This window comes from Heptranchias perlo, chromosome 2, assembly GCF_035084215.1.
Source record: "Heptranchias perlo isolate sHepPer1 chromosome 2, sHepPer1.hap1, whole genome shotgun sequence".
NCBI lineage: Eukaryota > Metazoa > Chordata > Chondrichthyes > Hexanchiformes > Hexanchidae > Heptranchias > Heptranchias perlo.
In genome coordinates this window covers 103,927,559-103,953,890 of record NC_090326.1, presented here as the reverse complement: position 1 = coordinate 103,953,890, position 26,332 = coordinate 103,927,559, and the positions used below count along the sequence as shown (strand labels likewise).

The 26,332-nt window shown below is 43.8% G+C and overlaps 1 protein-coding gene across 10 annotated transcripts in view; it reads left to right on the top strand.

The window, feature by feature from the left end:
- cobl (cordon-bleu WH2 repeat protein) overlaps positions 1 to 26,332 on the top strand; it is a 346,962-nt gene that overhangs the window by 225,560 nt on the left and 95,070 nt on the right. For 7 of the 10 annotated variants that reach the window (XM_068005366.1, XM_068005400.1, XM_068005380.1 and 4 more), the window contains 2 exons: positions 10,144 to 10,255; positions 11,433 to 11,648. In XM_068005366.1, coding sequence (XP_067861467.1) covers positions 10,144 to 10,255; positions 11,433 to 11,648 — 328 coding nt within the window. The remainder of the gene's footprint in view (positions 1 to 10,143; positions 10,256 to 11,432; positions 11,649 to 26,332) is intronic. The other 3 variants (XM_068005412.1, XM_068005406.1, XM_068005373.1) reach the window with 2 other exon arrangements.

Below are 26,332 nucleotides of genomic sequence, written 5' to 3'. Positions count from 1 at the left end.
ACTGAAGTGAAAGAAAACACCTGTGGGAAGTAGATGATAAAGGAGATCACCAAACAGGAGTCAGACTAAATAAGAATATCCCAGGGAAGTAAAAATTGAAGCAAAGTTAAAAGAGAGCCCCCAGGATAAAAAAAATTAAACCATAAAGTGCAATGGGAGAAATACAACAAGAAAGGGAAACAGCTGAGAGAAATATAACTGAGATCAAGACCATGAAATGTGTTTACTGTGGGATGCTCAAAAGTAAGAGAGCCCCATACAATCGGGGGGTGAAAAGATGTCTATTAATGAGTAAGCTTAAAAAAAGTTATGGTCTTGGAAAGCAAGAGGTATATAGAAGGAAGGGTGGTTTGGAGGGTGAGTGGATCATTTTCAACTCGGCAAGTGAGTTATCTTGGGTATGACCTGGGTAGCAACAAACATTGAGGGTGAGCCTTCAATGATTGGAGCTGGAGACCAGTACAGTCAGGAAGTGTTATCACAAGAGTTGGAAAAGTGCTGAAGGAAGCCAGGGAAATGAGGATACTGGATGGATTAAGGTTGGTGAGAAGATATTAGTTCATGGATATTAAGCCCTGTCCAACATTGTAAAGGGTAATCAAGGGCTCGATTTTCGTACGTCCGAGCCGGCGGGTTCGTGGCGGGGGGGCTCTGAAAATCGGGGATTCCCGGGGCGGGTCCGGAGCCTGGATCCAACCCGCCCACTTCCGGGTTCCCCAGCTGGCGGGATCCCACTTAAACCAATTATTTACATAGTTCAGTTCATTTGCAGACTTGATTGACCTGATATTTTAGGAGGGTGGGATTTTGAACTCAACTGAGACTGTTTCCCGTACTGGGGGAAACCCTCCCAGTTGAAATGGACGTGTTGCAGCCACCAGCCTGTGGCAGCTGCAAAGGTCCATTTACATGTGGGGGTGGGGGAGACCCTCACTCATTGCAGGAGGCCACTCTGTCACTTTGGACAAAGTTTGGTCTCCACCACCCTCCTCCTAACAATAAAATTCACCAACTTGGAACCTCAACCCCAGTGTGCAGACACATTTACCTACCTTGTGAACCCCCTCAAACGTGCATCTTCCGGATGGGGACCACCATAGCTGCAGTCATGACCTCATCGGAGGACGAACAGCATCACCAGCCTCGCCGGCTGCATCGTCCACCTCTGACATGTGGAGCTCCACAACACAGTGCTGTGACACATCCACCTGCACAGCAGGAGGGAGGGCAACCGCAGAAAGAGATGCGTCGCAGAAGGCATTACCCTCGCCACAGGGTCTACAGACTGAGGCTCAGCTTCCTGGACCTCTCTGAGCAGCAGTGCATACGGAGGCTCAGAGTCACTCGACATGTAGTCATGGACATTTGTAGCCTCCTTCATGCCAAGCTGCTCCCGGCTGGCCCGAACACCATCTTCTTACCTGTCGCTGTCAAAGTCACCACTGTCCTCAGCAACTTCTCCTCCGCATCCTGCGAAAAAGAGCCCTGCAAATACACCTATACCCACTCTGCAGTGACACAATGGGTGGCATCAGTTGTGGGTCTTCATTGTGATCCTCAGGAAAGGGCATTATTGCACAAACCAGACAAGATTCGCAAAGACGTGGCAGTAGTAGTGACAATATAATATGTAATGTGAGTTGATCAGAAATCAAATATAAGTAAAAACCATGACAAACCCTCAAACACCCTTGTGCATCCCCTTCATGCTCAGGACACGTTTGCCTCACACTTCCTACTGCACATATGTGATGCATGCCCTGTGGCTACAGCACAGGTAGTGGCAGGTTGAGTGAGGCTGACCGTGAAAGAGATGCATGAGAGGGTGAGTATGAGATAGAGCCATGAGATTGTATGAGGATTGGGTTGAGTGGTAGTGGCGGGATGAGTACTGGCGAGGTGAGTAAGTGCAGGTGAGATGAGGAATAGGTTTGAGTGGGTATGAGGAGTGATGTGACAGAGTAGTGTTGGCAGTGCAGAAGGAGATGTGGGGTGGGGGCGGTGATGTGGCAGACGGAGTGTAGGGGAATGAGTAAGTGTACTCACTTTGGCTGACCTACTTAGGTCATTGCAGCGCCTCCTGCACTGTATGCAGGTGCGCGATATGTTACTGGTGCAGGTGACCTCCTCTGCCACCTCGAGCCAGGCCTCCTTGATGGCAGAGGCATGCCACTTCCTCCCGTCCGCCGGGGAGAAAATCTCTGTCCTCCCCCTCCTCCTCACCCCATCCAGTAAGACCTGGAGTGAGGCATCATTAAACCTGGGAGCAGCCTTTCCCCTGGGCTGCTCCATGCTGTAATTTTTCCTATTTTCTGCAGCATCAGTCAGTGGAGGACTGCCCCTTTAAATAGGGCTCCTCCAGCTGACAGCCTATGATGCGGCTGCGCAGTCTGTCCACTGCGCAGCTTTCCAGTGCGAAACCCGGAAGCAAAGGTAAGTACCTTCAATCAGGCTGCGATCACGTGCGGAGCACCCCGAATTCACTGGGCGCGTTACCCACGCGCTCAGTCGACTTCCCGCTGCCAACCCGCCGCCCTCCTAAAATCGAGGCCCAAGTCTCTAAGGAAAAGGTAGTTATAAAACCAGATGGGAAAACCTGGACAAAGATAGAGTTTGCAAGTTATGGCGATTGTTGGCATAGGTGATTCTTTGCTCAGGAAAATAGACAGTCATGTGTGTCATAAGGGTGATATCTACAGTATGGTGGGATGCAGAGTAGCACATATTGAGGCAAAGTTAAAAGGAATTTTGGGAATCTTAGAATAAAAAAAGACTGATACAGGAGAGATGGGCTAGGCTTAATTGAAGTAGGGACAAAAAGACTTGTGAGGAACATTAAAGCACCAAAGAAAATCATATAAACTAGACAGATGGGGTGGGGGGTAGATAGAGAGGAAACAGGATCCCAGACGAGACATATTGTAAACTCAAAAAAAAACAAGATGAGGAAGCAGAAAGGGACAAAGAGTGTAGAAAAGAAAAAAAAAACAAATGTTGTGAAGCGATCAGAAGGCAGTGGGAGGGATTGCCAAACAGATAAAGGAAGATTTAAATTGTATGTATGTAAATGCAGAAAGTGTGAACAAAATTGATGAGCTAGAGGCACAAATTGCTAAAGGCATGTGATATAATAGTATTGAAGAGATGAGGCATAGGCTAGGGCAGGACTGGAAGCTGAATATTCCTGCTTAGAAAATATTTAAGAGGGGCAGCAATGTTAATCAATGATTCCATTACTGCACTAGAACTCAGGGATGATATAGGAGATGCAGCAAAAGCCTGGTTAGAATTAAGGAATAATCGTTACTATACTGAGGGTACATTATAGACTGCTGCACAGTGCAAAAGAGAAAGAGTAGTCAAGTTAGAGAAAAATTAAGAACAAAACAACAAAGTGCATTTATAAGAACATAAGAAATAGGAGCAGGAGTAGGCCAATCGGCCCTTCGAGCCTGCTCCGCCATTTAATAAGATCATGGCTGATCTGATCCTAACCTCAAATCTAAATTCATGTCCAATTTCCTGCCCGCTCCCCGTATTAACTTGTCTGATTCACTAGGGCAAGTTTACTTTGGGCTGTTGGCTGTACATCAGGAGCTGGAGGCTCCAACACAGCTCTTGCAGCAATAGTATAAAAATGTAAACTGGATGGTGATTAGGACCTTGGGCTGCCTTCCCTAGCTCAGGGCACTGAGGCACAGTTTCTTTTTCCAACTTTTCATGTTCTAGTCCTGTGAACAGCGATTGTTGTCATTTAGCTCTTTTGATTTGTTTAAATTCTAGCGCGCAACGCGATTGTGAAGCAGCGCAGTCAATCTGTCTCATCTCTCAGCAGCCAGCCCATTCTCACTGAAAAGAATGGCTGCAGAAAGGGCGAAACTTAAATTTATAACGTGATCCATTTTATCATGAGATTTAAGGTGCAGTCATAACGTCATTTACGCATTGGCCTGAAGCCGTTTTGTCTACATATCACCATCTATATGACAACATAACTCTGGAGTTAGTTTCCATTTAGGTGCCAGCCTTGTTTCAGCGGTGGCACTGAGTCAGGAGGTTATGGGTTCAAACTCCACTCCAGAGTCTCGAGTGCATAATCTACGCTGTGTCACTCCAATGCAGTGCTGAGGGAGTGCTGCACTGTTAGAGATGCCGTCTTTCAGATGAGACGTTAAACCGAAGTCCCTTCTTCCCTCTCAGGCGGATGTAAAAGATCCCAGGGCACTATTCAAAGAAGAGCAAGGGAGTCCTCCCTGTGTCCTAGCCAACATTTATCCCTCATTCAACATCAGAATCTTTGTCTGTACCTTATAAAGGAAATTATAGCAAAGGGGTGGAGCCAGGGAGTTGTTTATTTTATCTGTGCCTCTGGCGATAGCTGTATTGTAATTTTATCAATTCTTTAGCAACAGAAGATCTAGCTGAAGGCATGCTGGTCCCTTAAACTTTCACTCTACATGAACAATAGTTGAAAAAAGATGATTTAATCGGAAGTAGAAAAAGGCTTTTGAAACCACTAATTGTTTTAACATTTTATGACTGGGCTGGGCTAGCACACTTATCTTGAAACGTGACTATCTCTGAGCTGAAGGTTTACACTGGGTTCCAGGCTGATAGTAAAGCTTCCTCCCACCCAGTTCATGTAAATTCCCCACCTTGAGAATTCTTTAATGTGGATAATGAATTTGGGGAGTCACTGAAAATATAACTAGTAGTGATATTATTACAGACAAACAACTGTAATGTTTAAAAATATCTTTATCATGCAGTTGGATTTAAGGCATGACTGGTACTGTGGGAACAATGGACTCCCACACATTTCCAGATATTCCTTAAATTCTCTTTCTGCTGCTGCTTTTTGATTATCTCTTACAGGTCAACAGGAAAAACAGCCCAGTCTTCACTTGGCTTCTGATTGTTGAAGTGTTCAACAATTCTGGTAATATAAAAATAAATAAAACCAGTCCGATAGTGGGAAGGAGCTTGTTCCATCAGGATTGTATGCTTAGATCAGACATGCATTGATCTCAGGAATCGGAAGTACAATATCAAAATTTGCGGATAACGCTAAATTGGGGGTATAGTTAATGCTGAGGAAGACTGTGACAAAATACAAGAAGACATTAACAAACTTGCAGAATGGGTGTGTAAATGGCAAATGAATTTCAATATAGAAAGTGTGAGGAGGTGCATTTTGGTAGGAGGAATAAAGAGGTCATCTACTTGGAAAATAAGAGACTAAATGGGGCAGAGCTTCAAAGGGATCTCTCAGTACAGATTCACAAATCATTAAAAGTAGCAACACAGGTTAACAAAGCCATAAAAGTGCAAACAAAACACTGGGGTTCATTTCTAGAGGAATAGAATTCAAAAGCAGAGAAATTATGTTAAACATACATAGAATCTTGGTTAGACCACACAGAGTACTGTGCACAGTTCTGGTCTCCATATTACAAAAATATACAGCACCTTTAACGTAGTATAACGTCCCAAGGTGCTTCACATGAGTGTTATCAAACAAAATTTGACACTGAGCCACATAAGGAGATATTAGGACAGGTGACCAAAAGCTTGGTCAAAGAGGTAGGTTTTAAAGAGCATCTTAAAGGAGGAGAGAGATGTGGAGAGGTTTAATTCGGGAATTCTAGAGCTTAGGGCGTAGGCAGCTGAAGGCATAGCCGCCAAAGGTGGACTGATTATGATCGGGGATGCGCAAGATACCAGAATTGGAGGAGCGCAGCAATCTCGGAGGGTTGTAGAGCTGGAGGAGGTTACAGAGATAGGGAGGGGTGAAGCCATGGAGGAATTTGAAAACAAGGATGAGAATTTCAAAATCAAGGAGTTGCTGGACTGGGAGCCAGTGTAGGTCAGCAAACACAGGGGTGATGAGTGAATGGGACTTGGTGCGAGTCAGGATATAAGCAGCAGAATTTTGGATGAGCTCAAGCTGCAAGATGAGAGGCCAGCCAGGACAGCATTGGAATAGTCGAGCCTAGTGATAACAAAGGCATGAATGACGGTTTCAGCAGCAGATGAGCTGAGGCAGAGGTGGAGACGAGCTATGGGCTGGCATATAGGAGTGGTGCCAGAGAACTGGAGGGTTGTAATGTTACATCCCTATTCAATAAAGGAGAGAGAGATAAACCAGATAATTACCGGCCAGTCAGCCTAACGTCGGTGGTGGGGAAACTTTTGGGGACAGTAATCTGAGACAAAATAAATTGTCACTTGGAAGAACATGGGTTAATAAATGACAGTCAACATGGATTTGTTAAAGGAAAATTGTGTCTGACTAACTTAGATGAAATAACTGAGAGTGTTGTTGAAGGTAGTGCAGTTGGTGTTGTGTGAACTTTCAAAAGGCGTTTGATAAAGTGCCATATAATAGACTTGTTAGCAAAATTGAAGCCCATGAGATTAAAGGGGCAGTGGCAGCGTGGTTATGAAATTGGCTGAGAGACAGAAAGAGTGGTAGTGAACAGTTGTTTATCAGCCTGGGGGAAAGTTTCCAGTGGTGTCCCCCAGGGGTCAGTATTGGGACCACTGCTCTTTTTGATATATATTAACGACCTGGACTTGGGTATAGCGGGCATAATTTCAAAGTTTGCGGATGACACAAAGCTTGGAAACGTAGTAAACAGTGAGGAGGACAGTAGCAGACTTCAGAAGGACGTAGACTAGTGAAATGGGCAGACACATGGCAGATGAAATTTAATGCAGAGAAATGTGAAGTGATGCATTTTGGAAGGAAAAATGAGAGGCAGTATAAACTAAATGGTACCATTTTAAAGGGGGTGCAGGAATAGAGAGACCTGGGGGTTCATAAACACAAATCTTTGAAGGTGACTTGACAAGTTGATGAAGTTTGAAAAAACAAAGGGGATCCTTGGCTTTATAAGTAAAGGCATACAGCACAAAAGCCACAAAGTGACGGTAAACCTTTACAAATCACTGGATAGACCTCAGCTAGAGCATATTAATGGATAACTTTAATTATCCAAAGATAGACTGGGGCAAAAGAAATGTAAGTGCTGAAGAAGGGGAAGGAGTTCTATTATGCTTTCTATTTCAGCCTATTCAGTCGAACAAGAAAGGACGTAGTGCTGGCTCTATTCTAAAGAATGAAGTGGGGAAAGTAGGTAATGTAAAGATAGGGGAGCATCCAGGAAACATAATTTGGTTTAGTGTAAAAAAAACTAAAAAGAACATGGAACAACCAAAAATGTGGAGGGAAAGCAAAAATCACTCTCACTTAATATATTTATAAAAACTTTTGCTGTCATCTTTGATATCCCTTGAAAGTTTTTTTCATATCCCTTTTTGCACCTCTTATTTTTTATGTATTTGTTACTTTTTATAGCTCTCGCAGACTGCTGGATTTCCACCTTTCCTTGTATCTGTGTGAGCCTTTTCTTTTAGCTTGATACTGTCTCTTAACTTATTTGTTGACCCCTGAAAATCAATGCCTAAGAATTCTGCACGGATTCTCCTGATCACCTGCTCTAACTTTGGTGGGAGACTGGCAGAACTCCCAGAGAAGCTGCAAAAATGGCCATTTTCAGCTATTTGCACTATTTCCCTTGGGTTCTGCTGATCTCCTGCTGAAAATACAGTGGGAGATTGAGAGAACCTCCATGGAATTTTGAGACCCATATTTCAATTACTGTATCACTTCCATTTACACGGAGAAGAAAGAATCCCTCATAAAGTGAGAGAATCATAAATGGCTCATCATTCTGAATTATTAATTATAACCAGGCTGGTCACTGATGCCATTGGACTTCATCCTCAGTCTCTCCACTCTGCCAGCTCTTGGCAGCTGTGGCATGTTGTAACTCTTCCATTGGGTCTTTTGCTGTAGAGCCACCATCTCAGCTTTGGACTTCCCAAGGTCTATTCCCAGCTGGGATCCATTTCATCACCCATTCTTACTACCAAAACATACTGAGATATTCAGTAGTATGCCACATTAAATATATTTACATTTAAAGATCAGATCTCTATTTAAGGTTCTTTACAAAGGCAGGAAAGTGGGACATTCTTTTATTTGATTCTTTATGTGTATTTTTACAGAATCAATAAAGAATTTCTCTTTATTCTGTGGTTATTAAACCTGAACAGTCAGAAATAGGTCATACAGTAATGTTATGAAGAACATAATTGACTTATGCTTTGTAAAAATTCATTTGGGTATGACATTTCTCCAGGTTCAGAACTACTTTTAATTAACAAAAAATGTTGAAAATATAAAAGATTAATTTTGTGAAAAGTGCTTGAAAACAGGAACATAAATAATTGAGACATTCCAGCTAATCTGTTCAATGGAAGTTGCGGTTTTAAAGGTTTGCAGGGGAATTACTTCAGATAAGATTGTTAAGACCTGAATTCCCCATAAAAGAAGCAGTAAGCCATAACAAATGACTTCCACTACTATTGTTTTGATACACAAGAGGGCGAATGAAAGATGTATTATTTTGTTGGATTTTGGCTTCCTACTTTTTTGGCAAGAGAATAGTTCGTCCACAAAACAAAAATCACTTGTTTTTTTAGAATGTAGACCAGGAACCAAATTTTCTAATCTTGTTAGAACGAATAAAGGGTGCCACCCTAATTGATATAACAGATTACCGAATGAATCCACTGAACTCTACCCAGCATGACTGAAATTTGGAGTTCTTCTACAACTTAAAAAGTGCAGAATAAGCATCTGCAAAATGAGATTTTTCAGCACCAATTTAAAAGGTACTAAACTAAGCAGAAATGAGCAAAATTGTGCATCATCTTCCACATGTGCCAAAATAAGTTTTGTTTCATAGTACATTATTTAAATGTCATTTTCTTGGTGTCTAGGTACAATGGGTTAGCTGTTAAATTTGCCTCATTTGAAGCACATGGACCAGCAGGTTAGGTTAACTGATCGTAGACTTCTTGCGCCCTATCTAGGTTACTGTTGAAAATTGTAGTGTCAGATAAACTCACCATAGTTTGCTAAAATTTCCCAACCTCAAAGCGTTCCTTGGAATTTGTATAAAACTACTTGAAGTGCTCCATTGTATTATTTGTATATACATTTACCCAAAGATGGCTGGTTTCAGTGCTAAATGATTATTTGTTGAAATGTGATGAGGCTGCTAAATTTAAAAGGATTCATTGCCTCAAGTTCAAAGAACTCAAGTTTTGGTTTATTTCCTGAAAGACATATGCAATTTTTTTTCTAAACATTACTTTCAGCCCCAATTCTTCCCAATGTGATTATTTTATCTAAGGAGGGAGGAGTATCGCGACTGCTGTGAATGCCACTCAAAATTTGACTGGCTGGAGGTGCAGGTGCAGTGAGGCAAACCAAATGTGTCTGCTTTTCCCTTTCTTGAAACGGAGTGTCTCACCACAGTGCAATGTTCCTTCTAGTGCTCTGGTCAAGAACTGACGAAATGCACTGTCAGCAGGGACTTGCAGCCCAGAGACTCAGACCTTTAGTCATCTGGTTGGGAGGTAGGCGCCCTACCATCTGCTCTTACAGGCCACCCTGGTGAAAACAAGTTTTAACATTGTTAAATTTGTTGTGCGTGACATCATTCTATTTCACTTTGATAATGAACCATAGTTTGTTTTTTTAATGAATAATTTTTTTTACGAGAAGCTGTCCAAGTTCTCAGGGTGTGCATCAACATGTACTGTGACCCCTTTATGGGTGGTCTGGTTTATTTTTAATTGAAGGGCTGATTAACTTTCTTCTTCTGGCACAGAACGCTCATTGTGTGGTGTGGTGCCGTACCAACCTTGGTTTGATTTGCTACAACTTTATTGAGTTATGTGGATTATAGACATGAAAGAAATATTCTCAGTAAGATGTTTGATGTGGTGCAAACATGAATTAATTTATCAAAATAGCTGTATTGCATTTTTATTATAAGGCAGTTTAGGAGCACTTAAATAACTTGTAAATACTGGATAGAATCTGATGGTTGCTGAATAATAAAGATCTAACCTGATCTATTTTCATGAACAATATTATTGACATTATTAATAAAGTTGAGAACGGAAGTAAAATTGCATGTATGCATTTCAAATTGCCATTTAGATGAAACTGGATCAAACCCAATGTAAAAATATTTAATGCCATATTTTACATTTTATGTGTAGACTGGTGCTGAATCCCTAAATTCTACGCAGAAAAAACGACATGCTCCACCCCCACCACCTCCTGTGCAGAATAAATTAGAAGGAACGGAATTTGATAGGAGCAATACCTTTGGTAAGTGAGGGTGATTCCTTCCTTACAACAATTTAGATTCTTAACATTTTTTTTTGAGGTGCATGGCTTTTTGCTCTAGGTATTGGGATACAGAATGGAAAATAAAAGCTTAATGATCCAGATTTTTTGGGGAGTGAGTAAAATCTGAAAAAGAAATTGGTGAACTTGTTTTCATTTCTAAAAGAAGCAACACCATTTAAATCAAGCTATAAAGTAAAATCTTAGTTAGTCAGCTATGCATATCCCTACTTTTAGATAATGCATAATCCATTAACATGTATAATGGGCCAGTTATACTGCAGTTTCTGAATTTTTGGAATGTGGTTTGCAGAAACTGCATTATTGTTATGGTTTCAAGTCACTGACTTGAGGGTGCTTTGAAATTTGGCAAGCTTCAGGGGGTAGTCTTAACACTAGTGAGTCTTCACAAAGGCTGCATTATAACTGCAACTGGTGACAAACTATCTTTGAAAAATTTTTAAAATCTACTCTTGCTAACATTAAAGATGTCATCAGTGCATTAAGTATTGATGGGTGGAGCTCCAAGAGTCCCTTTAAGTACACAAGCACAGATCTTCATTTTGCTTGAGAACAGAGCAAGCTGCATTAACTTTGTTCTGCTAGCTTGGGCTACGCGAAAGAAGGTATCAGCCTCAAAGCAGTGCCTTCAGCATAGAGAAACTATTGTCAATGATGTATTGCAAAGATTGAATTGTCAATACACATTAATTCAACCAATGCAAAAGTTTAAGCATATAAAGTTGGTAAAGTCAGTGGTGTTACTGCTGATTGTAACTGCAACATATGCAGCTCATCTCTAAAATACACTGAGATGGGGGATTGAGGACAAGCCTACAGCTAGACATTTCTGTCTGCCTCCCAGTCAATCAGTAGGTAAATACAAGAGAGACTACATTTTTGTTTAAAGAATAGCTCATAGCATAACTAGTGTAGAACATACCTGCAATCAAATCATTGTTCATAAATCTGTGCCAATCCTACTGTTGTTGTTAATGTTCAGATCATGTGGCTGAGAACTTCAGATATATGATTCATTTAGCTAATGCTGTTTTAACTTCTATTCCTCAGTTAGTGTTAAAATGTTGCATCGGATTGCTAGAGGCTTTCAATTATATCCCCCAGACATACTTATGACCCTGCTTGATCCCCTATCTAGGTATTGCTGGACGTCAGGTGCCACTTAAGCCTCCAAGAGGCGCATCGCCAGTGTCAGGCAAAGCACGTAGTCCACCCCAGTTAACGATTCCTCCTCCCCCACCATACCCACCTTCTCCAGACATTGAGATTACGAACCAGCCAGGAATGTCACCAGACTATGATTTCACTAACGCGGTGCCTGATGTTACTGAACAAGGTGAATCGATGCCTGAATGTAGGTCCTCTGAAAAGTACATTCTATCCTCTATAGTCTTAACACTTAATTATATGTTAATACTGAGTATTTCTCTGGCTTTCATCACCTTTTTCCAGACTTCTGCAAATTTCAAATTTATAAACTTGTTTATCCCAAATTACCTATATTTTATTGTCTGTCCATTTGATGAAATATTATCAACAAAATGATATGGTATATATTTTGTCAGCTCTATTTGCAAAAATATGTCAGCTTGGGACTAGGACATGATTCATACTTCAGAAATTTTACCATTTTTTGTAGGATTAAAGATGGGAGGGGGAATCGTGCCTTGATCATGCTATGAATTTGAATATTGTATTTTCCTCTCTAAAGCCTGGGTTTGAGGTCAACTCAGAGTGGTAAGATGAAAGTCTCCTTTCTGCTTGCCAAAGGGATCGAAAGTAAAATAAGTTTGCTCAGTCTCAGCCTGAGATGCTTCTTAGCAATAGTTCAAAGCCCAACACAGCACTAAAATAGCACTAAGGGGTATTTATATTGCAACATTCCACTTGGTACTGTGCTAAAGTTGTTACGTAGTTACGTCAAAACTACAGCACAGAAACAGGCCATTCGGCCCAACTGGTCTATGCTGGCGTTTATGCTCCACACAAGCCTCCTCCCTCCCTACTTCATCTAGCCCTATCAGGATACCCTTCTATTCCTTTCTCCCTCATGTGTTTATCTAGCTTCCCCTTAAATGTATCTATGATATTTGCCTCAATTACTCTTTGTGGTAGTGCGTTCCACATTCTTACCACTCTTTGGTAAAGAAGTTTCTCCTGAATTCCCTATTGGATTTATTAGTGACCATCTTATATTGATGACCTCTAGTTTTGCAAACATTTTCTCTGCGTCTACCCTATCAAACCCTATCATTATCTTAAAGACCTCTATCAGGTCACCCCTCAGCCTTCTCTTTTCTCGACAAAAGAATCCTAGCCTGTTCAGCCTTTCCTGATATGGATATCCTTTCAGTTCTGGTATCATCCTTGTGAATCTTTTTTGCACCCTCTCCAATGCCTTTATATCCTTTCTATAATACGGAGACCAGAATTGTGTACAATACTCCCAGTGTGGTCTAACCAAGGTTCTATACAAGTTTAACATAACTTCTTTGCTTTTCAATTCTAACCCTCCAGAAATTAACCCTGGTGCTCGATTTGCCTTTTTTATGGCCTTATTAACCTGCATCACTACATTTAGTGATTTGTGTATCTGTACTCCCAGATCCCTTCGCTTCTCTATCCCATTTAGGCTCTTATTATCCAAGCAGTATGTGGCCCCCTTATTCTTCCTACCAAAATGCACCACCTCACACTTATCTATATTGAAATTCATTTGCCAATTACACGCCCGTTCTTCAAGTTTATTAATGTCCTCTCACATTTTGATGCATTCTTCCTCTGTATTAACTACATCCCCCCAATTTGGTGTCCACCGATCCCTGTGGAATACCACTTCCCACCTTCTGCCAGTCTGAGTAGCTACCCTCAACCCCTACTCTCTGTTTTCTGCTTTGTAGCCAACTTGCTATCCATTCTGCTACCTGTCCCCTGACTCTACATGCTCTGACCTTAGCCATAGCCTACAATGCAGTACCTTATCGAAAGCCTTTGAAAATCCAAATATATTACATCTACTGCATTACCCTTGTCTACTCTTTCTGTTACTTCAAAGAATTCAATAAGATTGGTCAAGCAGGACTTTCCTTTCTGAAATTGGTGCTGACTATTATATTTTCATTCTCTATATGTCTTTGAGTAAAGATTTCATTATCTTTCTTGCCACTGACATTAAGCCAACTGGTCTATTGTTCCCTGCACTTGTTCTATTTCCCTTTTTAAACTGTCCGCTAGTCCCTTTTCTAGTGAATTTTTATATATGTGTAATAGAGCCTCTGCTATCTCCTCCCTAACATTTTTTAATATTCGTGGATGCAATCCATTCAGACCAGGGGTCGTCTCCTCTCTAAGTTTGATTAGTTTATCAATTATCTCCCCTCTTTCTATTTTAAATGTTTTAATATCTTTTTCAATCTGTTCTTCTAATGTCCTATCCACCTTGTTAGTCTCCCTGGTAAATTCGTAGGCAAAGTAACTATTCAATATTTCTACCATTTTGCTATCGTTACCTGTGAGTTTATCGTGTTAATCCCTTAGTGGCCCTATCCCTATTCTGATTTTTCTTTTGTTATTTATGTGCCTGTAGAATGCTTTACTATTTCTTTTAATATCCCTTGATAATTTAATCTCGTTGTTCCTCTTCGCTTTCCTAATTCCTAACCTCTTCGTATTCCTTTTTGTCATCCTCTTCTTTATTGTACATGTTCTTAGAGTATGCTTTTTTGTTTAGTTTCAATTTTACCCATATCTCTTTATTCATCAATGGTGTTTAATTATTGGCTATTTTTTTCTTTTTTCTTTTTAGAGGAATATACTTCTCCTAAACTCCATTGATCTCCGTTTTGCATGTTACCCACTGCTGTTCTATTTCTTTGTCAAATTTTTTTTCTCGTTTACCTTCCCTGGTTTCATTCTCATCCCCTCAAAATTAACTTTTTTCTAATCTATTACTTTGGTCTTTGTCTTCCTTATGTCTTTCCCAATCATTATTTTAAACCTTATTATGTTATGATTGCTATTGCCCAGATGTTCCCCAATGTTTATTTCTCTTATCTGTTAAGGTTCATTTCCCATTGTATCCAGCAGTAATTCCTCTCTTGTTGGGCTTACCACACACTGGGTAAGAAAGGAGTCACTGTAAAAACTCCATTCCCATTTCTCCTTTCCCTACTTCTTCTTGCCAGTTTATTTGGGGGTAGTTGAAATTATTTTTCAATGTTTTTTACTCATTTCATAGATTTGCCTACATATTTCATCCTCCACATCCCTTCTATTATTAGAATGTCCGTAGAATACACCTATAATGTGATTGATCCCTTCTTATTTTTTGCCTCAATGCATATGGATTCTGTTTCTATCTTAATGTTAGTTATGTCACTTTTTTCTATTACCATATGGTATCTCTAATTAGTACAGCTACCTCCCCTCCCCCCCCATTCCCTCCCTATCCTTTCTAAATACATTATAGCCTGCAATATTTAACTGCCTGTCCTGTTCCTTATGTAACCATGTTTCACTTATCCCTACCACATCTGGCTCCTTGCTATGAATTATTACCTCCAGTTCCCCCATTTTGTTTAGGATGCTGTGCACATTGTAGTACAAATCTGGAGTTGGGCCCGTCTTGACTTGCGAAACGGTGAGATCCCAGCTAGAGCTACTTGGGTTTGATACCATATGGAGACAATTTCAGTGCAGTGTCATACCTGATTTGAAAAATGGACCCTTGGGCACTTTTTAAATGTACCTGGAATTGACTTAAATGTTTACATAACATGAACATTCCTGCATGCAGTCTTTAAGCAATTGTATTTTAACCTGGGCAGGGGAATTACATTCCAAGGAAGTATAAACTGGGTACTGTGTGGCTGGGACTGATGAATGCACCATAAGAGAGCTCTCAAGAATGTCTAGTTTGATAGATGAAAAACCCTTATTATCACCCTTATTTTTCTATACTCAAGGGAATGCAAGCCTAGTCTATGCAACTTGTCCTCACAATTTAATCCTTTAGCCCCAGTATTATTCTGGTAAATCTGCGCTGCAGCCCCTTTAAGGCCAATACATCCTTCCTGAGATGCGGTGGCCAGAACTGCACGCGGTACTTCAGGTACGGCCTAACCAGAACTTTATACAACTGCAGCACAACTTCTACCCCTTTGTATTCCAGCCCTCTTGAGATAAAGGTTAACATTCCATTAGCCTTTTTAATTATTTTCTGTACCTGTCCACTAGTTTTTAGTGATTTCTGTACATTGACCCTATGGGCTCGACTTTTGGACCCCCAAGCCGGCGGGTTCGTGGCGGGGGGGCTCCGAAAATCGGGGATTCCCGAGGCGGGTCCGGAGCCCGGGTCAAACCCTCCCACTTCCGGGTTCCCCAGTGACGCGCTTACATGCGCGCGCAGCCCCCGCATGCGGGAGTCCCACCGGCAATTAAAGCCGGCGGGGTGCCACTTAAACTAATTAAGTAGATACTTCAGGTCGTTAGCAGACCTGATTGACATGATATTTTAGGAGGGGTGGGATTTTCAACTCAACTGAGACTGTTTCCCGTACTGGGGGAAACACTCCCAGTTCAAATGGATGTGTTGCAGCCATCAGCATTTGCAGCTGCAAAGGTCCATTTGACAGGTGGGGTGGGGAGACCCTCACTCATTGCAGGAGGCCACTCTGTCACTTTGGACAAAGTTTGGCCTCCACCACCCTCCTCCTATCAATAAAATTCACATACTTGCACACTTACCCCGGTGTGCAGACACATTTACCTACCTTGTGGACCCCCTCAAACGTACATCTTCCGGATGGGGGCCGCCGTAGCTGCAGTCATGACCTCCTCGGAGGACGAACAGCATCACCAGCCTCGCCGGCCACGCTGTCCACCTCTGACACATGGAGCTCCTCAACACAGTGCTGTGATACATCCACCTGCACAGCAGGAGGGAGGGCAACGGCAGAGAGAGATGCGTCGCAGAAGGCACTACCCTCGCCACAGGGTCTACAGACCGAGGCTCAGCTTCCTGGACCTCTCTGAGCAGCAGTGCATACGGAGGCTCAGAGTCATTCGACATGTAGTCGTGGACATCTGCAGCCTCCTTCATGCCGAGCTGCTCCCGGCTGGCTCGAGCACCATCTTCTTACCTGTCGCTGTCAAAGTCACCACTGCCCTCAACAACTTTTCCTCCGCATCCTTCCAGGGTGCCACCAGGGACATCGCGACGTCTCTCAGTCGTCTGCACAAAACAGCCCTGCAAATACACCCACTCTGCAGTGACACAATGGGTGGCATCAGTTGTGGGTCTTCATTGTGATCCTCAGGAAAGGGCATTATTGCACAAACCAGACAAGATTTGCAAAGACGTGGCAGTGGTGGTGACAATATAATATGTAATGTGAGTTGATCAGAAATCAAATATAAGTAAAAACCATGACAAACCTTCAAACATCCTTGTGCATCCCCTTCATGCTCACAACACGTTTGCCTTACGCTTCCTACTGCACATATGTGATGCATGCCCTGTGGCTACAGCACAGGTAGTGGCAGGTTGAGTGAGGCTGACCATGAAAGAGATGCATGAGAGGGTGAGTATGAGATAGAGCCATGAGATTGTATGAGGATTGAGTTGAGTGGTAATGGTGGGATGAGTCCTGGCGAGGTGAGTAAGTGCAGGTGAGATGAGGATGAGCTTTGAGTGGGTGTGAGGATTGACGTGATAGAGTTGTGTTTGCAGTGCAGAAGGAGATGTGGGATGGGGGCGGTGATGTGGCAGACGGAGTGTAGGGAATGAGTAAGTGTACTCACTTCGTTTGACCTACTTAGGTCATTGAAGCGCCTCCTGCATCTGTGCAGGTGCGCGATATGTTGGTGGTGCAGTTGACCTCCTCTGCCACCTCGAGCCAGGCCTCCGTGGTGGCAGAGGCAGGCCACTTCCTCCCGTCCGCCAGGGAGAAGATCTCTGTCCTCCCCCTCCTCCTCACCCCATCCAGTAAGACCTGGAGTGAGGCATCATTAAACCTGGGATCAGACTTTCCCCTGGGCTGCTCCATGCTGTAATTTTGCCTATTTTCTGCAGCATCAGTCAGTGGAGGACTGCCCCTTTAAATAGGGCTCCTCCAGCTGATAGCCTATGATGCGCCTGCGCAGTCCGCCAGCTGCGCAGCTTTCCAGCGCGAAACCCAGAAGCCAAGGTAAGTTACCCACGCGCCCAGTTGACCCCCCGCTGCCAACCCGCCTCCCTCCTAATATCGGGCCCTATATTTCTCTGCTCCTCCACAGTTCCTAGCTTCTTACCATTTAGAAAATACTTTCTTCAGTCCAAAGTGATGACTTCACACTTCCCCACATTGAACTCCATTTGTCACAGTTTTGCCCACTTACAATCTATCAATGTCCCTTTGCAACTTTCTGCACCCATCTACACCACTTACTGTGCCACCTAACTTACCGTTGTCAGCAAACTTGGATATATGGCTGTCTATTCCTTCATCAAAATCATTGATAAATGTAGTGAAAAGCTGATGCCCCTATCCCCTGGGGGATCCCACTAGGCACATGCTGCCATTTGGACTACATTCCCATTATCCCTACTCACTGCCTCCTACCTCCTAACAATTCTCTACCCATGTCAATAGGTTGCCTCCAATTCCATGCGTTTTCATTTTTGCTAACAGTCTCCTATGTGGAACCATATCAAATGCCTTCTGGAAGTTCATATAAATAACATCCATAGACATTCCCTTGTCTGCCACATTAGTAACCTCTTCAAAAAATTCAACTAGGTGAGTTAGACATGACTTGCCCTTTACAAATCCATGCTGGCTCTCTCTGATCAGTTCATATTTGTCCAAGTGCTCAGTCACTCTATCCCTAATAACGGATGTGGGGCATCGCAGAGGTTCCCTAACCCTGCATCAGGTCTATGACCTACTTAACGAGAGAATGATTGATGCTGACACTAGGAAGAAAAGTGGAAAAATGTTTAATTTCCCAGCACTGACACCTTTTGAGTTGATCACAAATGTCACCCTTCATCGATCACAAAGATCCCTTGTCAATACTCACAACATTGTAACATTCTATTTTAAGTTAATGGACGTGTGGCATCACACTCAACAGGTAAGATTTTCATGAAATTTTAAAAATACACTGCCTAAAATGAACAGTGACTGATAACCAATCATGCAATGTCAACTATACCCAAGCAGAATAGTAGGTGACACCTACCAGTTAGGGGGCATAGTCTCAGGATAAGGGGTCGGCCATTTAGGACTGAGATGAGGAGGAATTTCTTCGCTTAGCGGCTTGTGAACCTTTGGAGTTCTCTACCCCAGAAGGCTGTGGATGCTGAGTCGTTGAGTATATTCAAGGCTGAGATAGGTAGATTTTTGGACTCTAGGGGAATCAAGGGATATGGGGATCGGCAGGAAAGTGGAGATGAGGTCGAAGATGAGCCATGATCTTACTGAATAGTGGAGCAGGCTCAAGGGTCCATATGGCCTACTCCTGCTCCTGCTCCTGCTCCTATTTCTTATGTTCTTATGACACAGGAGCCCATTGATAAAGCTAAACTATGCTGGCTCAATATTCCACACAAAGGATGGGAGGACATTCCTTTTCATAGCTTCATGGAAATTACAGCACAAAAAGGGGATGATTTGATCGAAGTTTTCAAGATATTTAGTGGAACTGATAGGGTAGATAGAGAGAAACTATTTCCACTGGCTGGGGAGTCTAGGACTAGGGGACGTAGCCTAAAAATTAGTGCCAGGACTTTCAGGAGTGAAGTTAGGAAACACTTCTACACGCAAAGGATGATAGAAGTTTGGAACTCTCTTTCACAAATGACAGTTGATGCAAGTTCAATTGTTAATTTTAAATTTGAGATTGATCGATTTTTGTTAACCAAAGGTATTAAGGGATATGGAGCTAAGGCGAGTATATGGAGTTAGGTCACAGATCAGCCATGGTCTCATTGAATGGTGGAACAGACTCAAGGGTCTCCTGTTCCTATGTTCCTAAAAGAAGGCCATTTGGCTCATCGGGCTTTTGCCAATCATAGAATCATAGAAGTTACAACATGGAAACAGGCCCTTCGGCCCAACATGTCCATGTCGCCCAGTTTATACCACTAAGCTAGTCCCAATTTCCTGCACTTGGCCCATATCCCTCTATACCCATCTTACCCATGTAACTGTCCAAATGCTTTTTAAAAGACAAAATTGTACCCGCCTCTACTACTGCCTCTGGCAGCTCGTTCCAGACACTCACCACTCTTTGAGTGAAAAAATTGCCCCTCTGGACCCTTTTGTATCTCTCCCCTCTCACCTTAAATCTATGCCCCCTCGTTATAGACTCCCCTACCTTTGGGAAAAGATTTTGACTATCTTCCTTATCTATGCCCCTCATTATTTTATAGACTTCTATAAGATCACCCCTTAACCTCCTACTCTCCAGGGAAAAAAGTCCCAGTCTGTCTAACCTCTCCCTATAAGTCAAACCATCAAGTCCCGGTAGCATCCGAGTAAATCTTTTCTGCACTCTTTCTAGTTTAATAATATCCTTTCTATAATAGGGTGACCAGAACTGTACACAGTATTCCAAGTGTGGCCTCACCAACGCCCTGTACAACTTCAACAAGACATCCCAACTCCTGCATTCAATGTTCTGACCAATGAAACCAAGTATGCCGAATGCCTTCTTCACCACCCTATCCACCTGTGACTCCACTTTCAAGGAGCTATGAACCTGTACTCCTAGATCTCTTTGTTCTATAACTCTCCCCAACGCCCTACCATTAACGGAGTAGGTTCTGGCCCGATTCGATCTACCAAACTGCATCACCTCACATTTATCTAAATTAAACTCCATCTGCCATTCATCGGCCCACTGGCCCAATTTATCAAGATCCCGTTGCAATCCTAGATAACCTTCTTCACTGTCCACAATGCCGCCAATCTTGGTGTCATCTGCAAACTTACTAACCATGCCTCCTAAATTCTCATCCAAATCATTAATATAAATAACAAATAACAGCGGACCCAGCACCGATCCCTGAGGCACACCGCTGGACACAGGCATCCAGTTTGAAAAACAACCCTCTACAACCACCCTCTGTCTTCTGTCGTCAAGCCAATTTTGTATCCAATTGGCTACCTCACCTTGGATCCCATGAGATCTAACCTTATGTAACAACCTACCATGTGGCACCTTGTCAAAGGCTTTGCTGAAGTCCATGTAGACCACATCTACTGCACAGCCCTCATCTATCTTCTTGGTTACCCCTTCAAAAAACTCAATCAAATTCGTGAGACATGATTTTCCTCTCACAAAACCATGCTGACTGTTCCTAATTAGTCCCTGCCTCTCCAAATGCCTGTAGATCCTGTCCCTCAGAATACCCTCTAACAACTTACCCACTACAGATGTCAGGCTCACCGGTCTGTAGTTCCCAGGCTTTTCCCTGCCGCCCTTCTTAAACAAAGGCACAACATTTGCTACCCTCCAATCTTCAGGCACCTCACCTGCAGCGGTGGATGATTCAAATATCTCTGCTAGGGGACCCGCAATTTCTTCCCTAACCTCCCATAACGTCCTGGGATACATTTCATCAGGTCCCGGAGATTTATCTACCTTGATGCGCGTTAAGACTTCCAGCACCTCCCTCTCTGTAATATGTACACTCCTCAAGACATCACTATTTATTTCCCCAAGTTCCCTAACATCCATGCCTTTCTCAACCGTAAATACCGATGTGAAATATTCATTCAGGATCTCACCCATCTCTTGTGGTTCCGCACATAGATGACCTTGTTGATCCTTAAGAGGCCCTACTCTCTCCCTAGTTACTCTTTTGCCCTTTATGTATTTGTAGAAGCTCTTCGGATTCTCCTTTGATTTATCTGCCAAAGCAATCTCATGTCCCCTTTTTGCCCTCCTGATTTCTCTCTTAACTCTACTCCGGCAATCTCGATACTCTTCAAGGGATCCACTTGATCCCAGCTGCCTATGCATGTCATATGCCTCCTTTTTGACTAGGGCCTCAATCTCCCGAGTCATCCAAGGTTCCCTACTTCTACCAGCCTTGCCCTTCACTTTATAAGGAATGTGCTTACCCTGAACCCTGGTTAACACACTTTTGAAAGCCTCCCACTTACCAGACGTCCCTTTGCCTGCCAACAGACTCTCCCAATCAACTTCTGAAAGTTCCTGTCTAATACCATCAAAATTGGCCTTTCCCCAATTTAGAATTTTAACTTTTGGGCCAGACCTATCCTTCTCCATAGCTATCTTAAAACTAATGGAATTATGATCACTGGTCCCAAAGTGATCCCTCACTAACACTTCTGTCACCTGTCCTTCCTTATTTCCCAAGAGGAGGTCAAGTTTTGCCCCCTCTCTAGTCGGGCCATCCACATACTGAATGAGGAATTCCTCCTGAATACACTCAACAAATTTCTCTCCATCCAAGCCCCTAATGCTATGGCTGTCCCAGTCAATGTTTGGAAAGTTAAAGTCCCCTACTATTGCCACCCTATTTTTCTTGCAGCTGTCTGTAATCTCCTTACATATTTGCTCCTCAATTTCCCGTTGACTATTTGGGGGTCTGTAGTACAATCCTATCAAAGTGATCTCTCCCTTCTTATTTTTCAGTTCTACCCATATAGACTCAGTGGGCAAACCCTCGGATATATCCCCTCTCACTACTGCCGTGATGTTCTCCCTAATCAAGAACGCAACTCCCCCTCCTCTCTTACCTCCTGCTCTATCTTTCCTATAGCATCTGTATCCTGGAACATTGAGCTGCCAGTCCTGCCCCTCCCTTAGCCATGTTTCAGTAATAGCTATAACATCCCAGTCCCATGTACCCATCCATGCCCTGAGTTCATCTCATCTGCCTTGCCCATCAGACTTCTTGCATTGAAATAAATGCAGTTTAATCTAGACTTCCCTTGGTCTTTGCCCTGCTTTCTCAGACCATCTGTCCGGTCATGTTCTGTACACTCTCCCTTACTGCCTTTTGTTTCTGTCACCACTTTATTTCCCACTGACTTCCTGCATCGGTTCCCATCCCCCTGCCACATTAGTTTAAACCCTCCCCAACAGCACTAGCAAACACTCCCCCTAGGACATTGGTTCCAGTCCTGCCCAGATGCAGACCGTCCAATTTGTACTGGTCCCACCTCCCCCAGAACCGGTTCCAATGCTAACTCTTCAACTGTATCTATCTACCTGAATTCTGTTTCTCTGCGCTTTCCCCATATCTTTTTACTTCCATCCTTTTCAAATATTTAATTCCATTTTAAAAGGATGTTACAGTGTCTGCCTCAATAACCACTCATGATAACACATTCTATGTTCTAATAACCCTCTGTGTGGAGAAACAATTCCTCCTAACTTCCCCCTTTGTTCTTCTAATCTTCAGTCTATGTCTCTTGGTTTCAGAAAGAAATCTGGTCTTTTGCGTGATTTTTTTTTAGTGGATCTGAGGCAGGCGGCCGCTAATTTTGAGGAGGGATCCAGTCTCTGCCTCATTTGGGCTACACAGGGGTTATCTCAGCAATTGGAGGTGGGCACTTCTTGTGTCTTCCTCTTTTCCAGATGTCAGGAAAAGAGACGGAACTGGCAGATTGTCCCACCAGAATTCTTACTGCCTCCGTCTCTATTGTATGAAGCGAGTGTATGTTACTTGCAGGATTACATCCTGACAGAAGCGATACGCCCTAAATTTTGTGAGGCAAGATTCTTTCGGCAGATGTTCGAGAAGCCAGCCTTTTTGGAAAAGGACATTTTTTTTTGGAAGAAACGCTTTAGTTGGTACTCTTCCCTTTGGCTGCTCAGCACCATTAATTTCCTCCCCCCTCTCCCCACCTAGTAAGTGTTCCAGCCGCATCGCTACTGGCACAGGCACCCGTCCGCTTTATTAAGTGCCCCTGACCTCGGGAATTAGGAGCACATTGGGCATGCAGACCAAAGTGCTGCTCTGTCATAGTTACAGCGGCAGAGCGGGACTCACAGATTTTCAGATCCTCAGTGTTTTATTAAAGGGAAAGTATATTCTACTGAACTGTCAGATAATCCTAAATGTTATGACGGGAAATATTTATATTTAATCTTTGCAGTCAATCATTTCTGGTTTCCATGTTTTTTGTTTTAAACTGCTGCCAGGGTTGCTGCCCTGATGGCTCAGTGGGTGAATGCATCATGTGGCACTACGCTACACCAACAGCAAGGTCCAGGTTCAAAATCTTCTCCATGTTGAGTTAATCATTCTTAGACCTAGCAATACTAGGGGCATTTTTCTTGACTGGATTCCTCCTCCAGAATACATTCCAGTGGGCTCTGTTGGAAGTGCATGTATGTGGATGTTGAAGTTGGGGTGGAAACTTGATCTTGAGGTCTATGATAATTTCATGGTAAAAAATCCCACTGATACTTGCTGTCAAAGCTATACATGAATAATGGCCACTTTGGTAAGTCCTGGAGGGCGACTGCTGCTTGTGCAACTATACACTAGCTAGAGTCAACCTTCAGGAGAAGAAAGGTAAAGGAAAAAAATTAGAGGCGAGGAAAACAATCTGTTGGCACAGCCCATCATTATCCCTCATGCTGTTACTAGAGTAATGTTTCTTAATGTTACATGAGGGAAGGGATAGCACACAAAATGTCTGAGGCCAGACTGCTTCTAAGTAGCATTTTTAGTGTGTAAAATATTTTACTGAGGGTGATTAAGGGAAACCAATTATTTTACTGATGTACCTTTATAAAATATAGAATTATATTATATTCGTTTTAAAACTACACAACGGAGAGTCACACTCGGTAATTATTCAAGGGTATTGCGTCACAGCTCCCTTTCATCCAGAGGCCCAGTCATTGGGGCTTTACTCTCCTTGATTTTTCATTGTCCCTATTTGGAACAACAAATATGTTTGGCCTCATTGTCAAAATATTTAGTGCTTCTGCCATATTTTCTTGCAGAGATTTATGTGTATTAGCAAAATCCCAACAATGCAGCTGCACGAGAAAAACTGCTGTGGATGTTCCTTCACAAATTCCACCCTGCAAGCAATTTTTAAAAGCACATCTGCCAATGAAAATACCCAGATTAATGCAAGACTCTTTACAGCAGCTAAGTTTCAACTGATGTAAATCAGGAAAAATGCTTTAAAAATGTCCAGATATATAACAGATAACAAATCTGTCACTGAGGTTTGGTACAGAGCTATTTTAATGTAACCAAAAAAGGTGGCACTGGGCAAGAAACGGCTCTATAGAGGCCACTCTCTGGAGGAGGGCACCACGAATGAAACACTAAGGGCTCGATTTTACCGTCGGGTTTCCTGTGGGTTTCCAGCGGGGGGCCCCCGAAAATCCCGATATCCAGTCACGTGACCGGATCGCGCCACGATCCCGACCACTTCCGGGTTCCCCGATGACGTGCGGGGCTGCGTGCGCGGCCCCCGCTGGTGGGAATCCCACAGGCAATTAAAGCCAGCGGGGTTCCACTTGAGTGTACTTACCTTGCTTGTTGAGGTCATTAAATGAGCTGAATCAGCTGTCAAAACAGGAAGTGTGGGATTTTACCTTCAACGCAGAGTGTTTCACACACTGGGGGAAACAGTCTCCCTCCAACCAGGCGTGTTGCAGCCAGCAGCCTGTGGCAGCTGCCAAGGTGCACTCCACGGGGGTGGGAGGGGGGGAGAGCCCTCACCCATGCAGGAGGCCACCGCGTCACATAGGGCAACCCCTGCCCCCCACCACCCCCGCCAAGCCAGAGGACAGACCGACGCGAAACCGCAGCCCCAGTCCGAGGAACCACCCACCTACCCTGCACAACCCCTCAGACCAACACCTGCCAGATGGGTGGTGCGTGGACACCCTCGGAGGACGAACAGCATGACCAGCCCCAGCAGCCTCGCAGTCCACGCCGTCCGCCGCAGAGACGTGGAGCCCCCCAACATGGTGCTGTTGCACGCCCACCTGCACAGCAGGAGGGAGGGCTACTGCAGAGAGAGATGCGTCGCAGAGGGCACTACCCTCGCCACAGGGTCCACAGACCGAGGCGCAGCTCCCCGGACCTCTCCGAGCAGCAGTGCAAACGGAGGCGCAGATTCACTCGACATGTAGTCGTGGAGATCTGCAGGCTCTTTCATGCCGAGCTGCTCCTGGCTGGCCCCAGCACCATCTGCTTACCTGTCGCTGCCAAAGTCACCACTGCCCTCCACAACTTCTCCTCCGCATCTTTCCAGGGTGCAGCCGGGTACACCGCCGATGTCTCTCAGTCGTCTGCGCGGAAGAGCCCTGCAAATACACCTGCACCTACTCTGCAGTAACACAATGGGTGGCATCAGTGGTGGGTCCTCATAGTGATACCCAGGAGCGGGCATTATTGGACACAACAGACAGGATTCGCGGAGACATGGCAGTGGTGGTGCCAATATAATGTGTGATGTTTGTTGCTTTGAGATTCAATATAGGTAACACCCATGGCAAACCCTCAGACACACTTGTGCATCCCCTTCATGCTCACGACACATTTGCCTTACGCTGTCTACAGCACATATGTGATGCATGCCCTGTGGCTGCAGCACAGGTGGTGGCAGGTTGAGTGAGGCTGGCCGTGAGGGAGATGCACGAGAGGGTGAGTATGGGATAGAGCCATGAGATTGTATGAGGATTGGGTTGCGTGTTAGTGGCGGGGTGAGTACTGGCGAGGTGAGTAGGTGCAGGTAAGATGAGGATGGGGTTTGAGTGGGTATGAGGGGTGATGTGACAGAGTAGTGTTGGCGGTGCCGAAGGAGATGTGGGGTGGGGGCAGTGTTGTGGCAGACGGAGTGTAGGGGAAAGACTACGTGTTCTCACTTTGGCTGACCTACTGCGGTCATTGGAGCGCCTCCTGCACTGTATGCAGGTGGGCGATATGTTGGTGGTGCAGGTGACCTCCTCTGCCACCTCGAGCCAGGCCTTCTTGGTGGCAGAGGCAGGCCGCTTCCTCCCGCCCGCCGGGTGGAAGATCTCTGTCCTCCCCCTCCTCCTCAC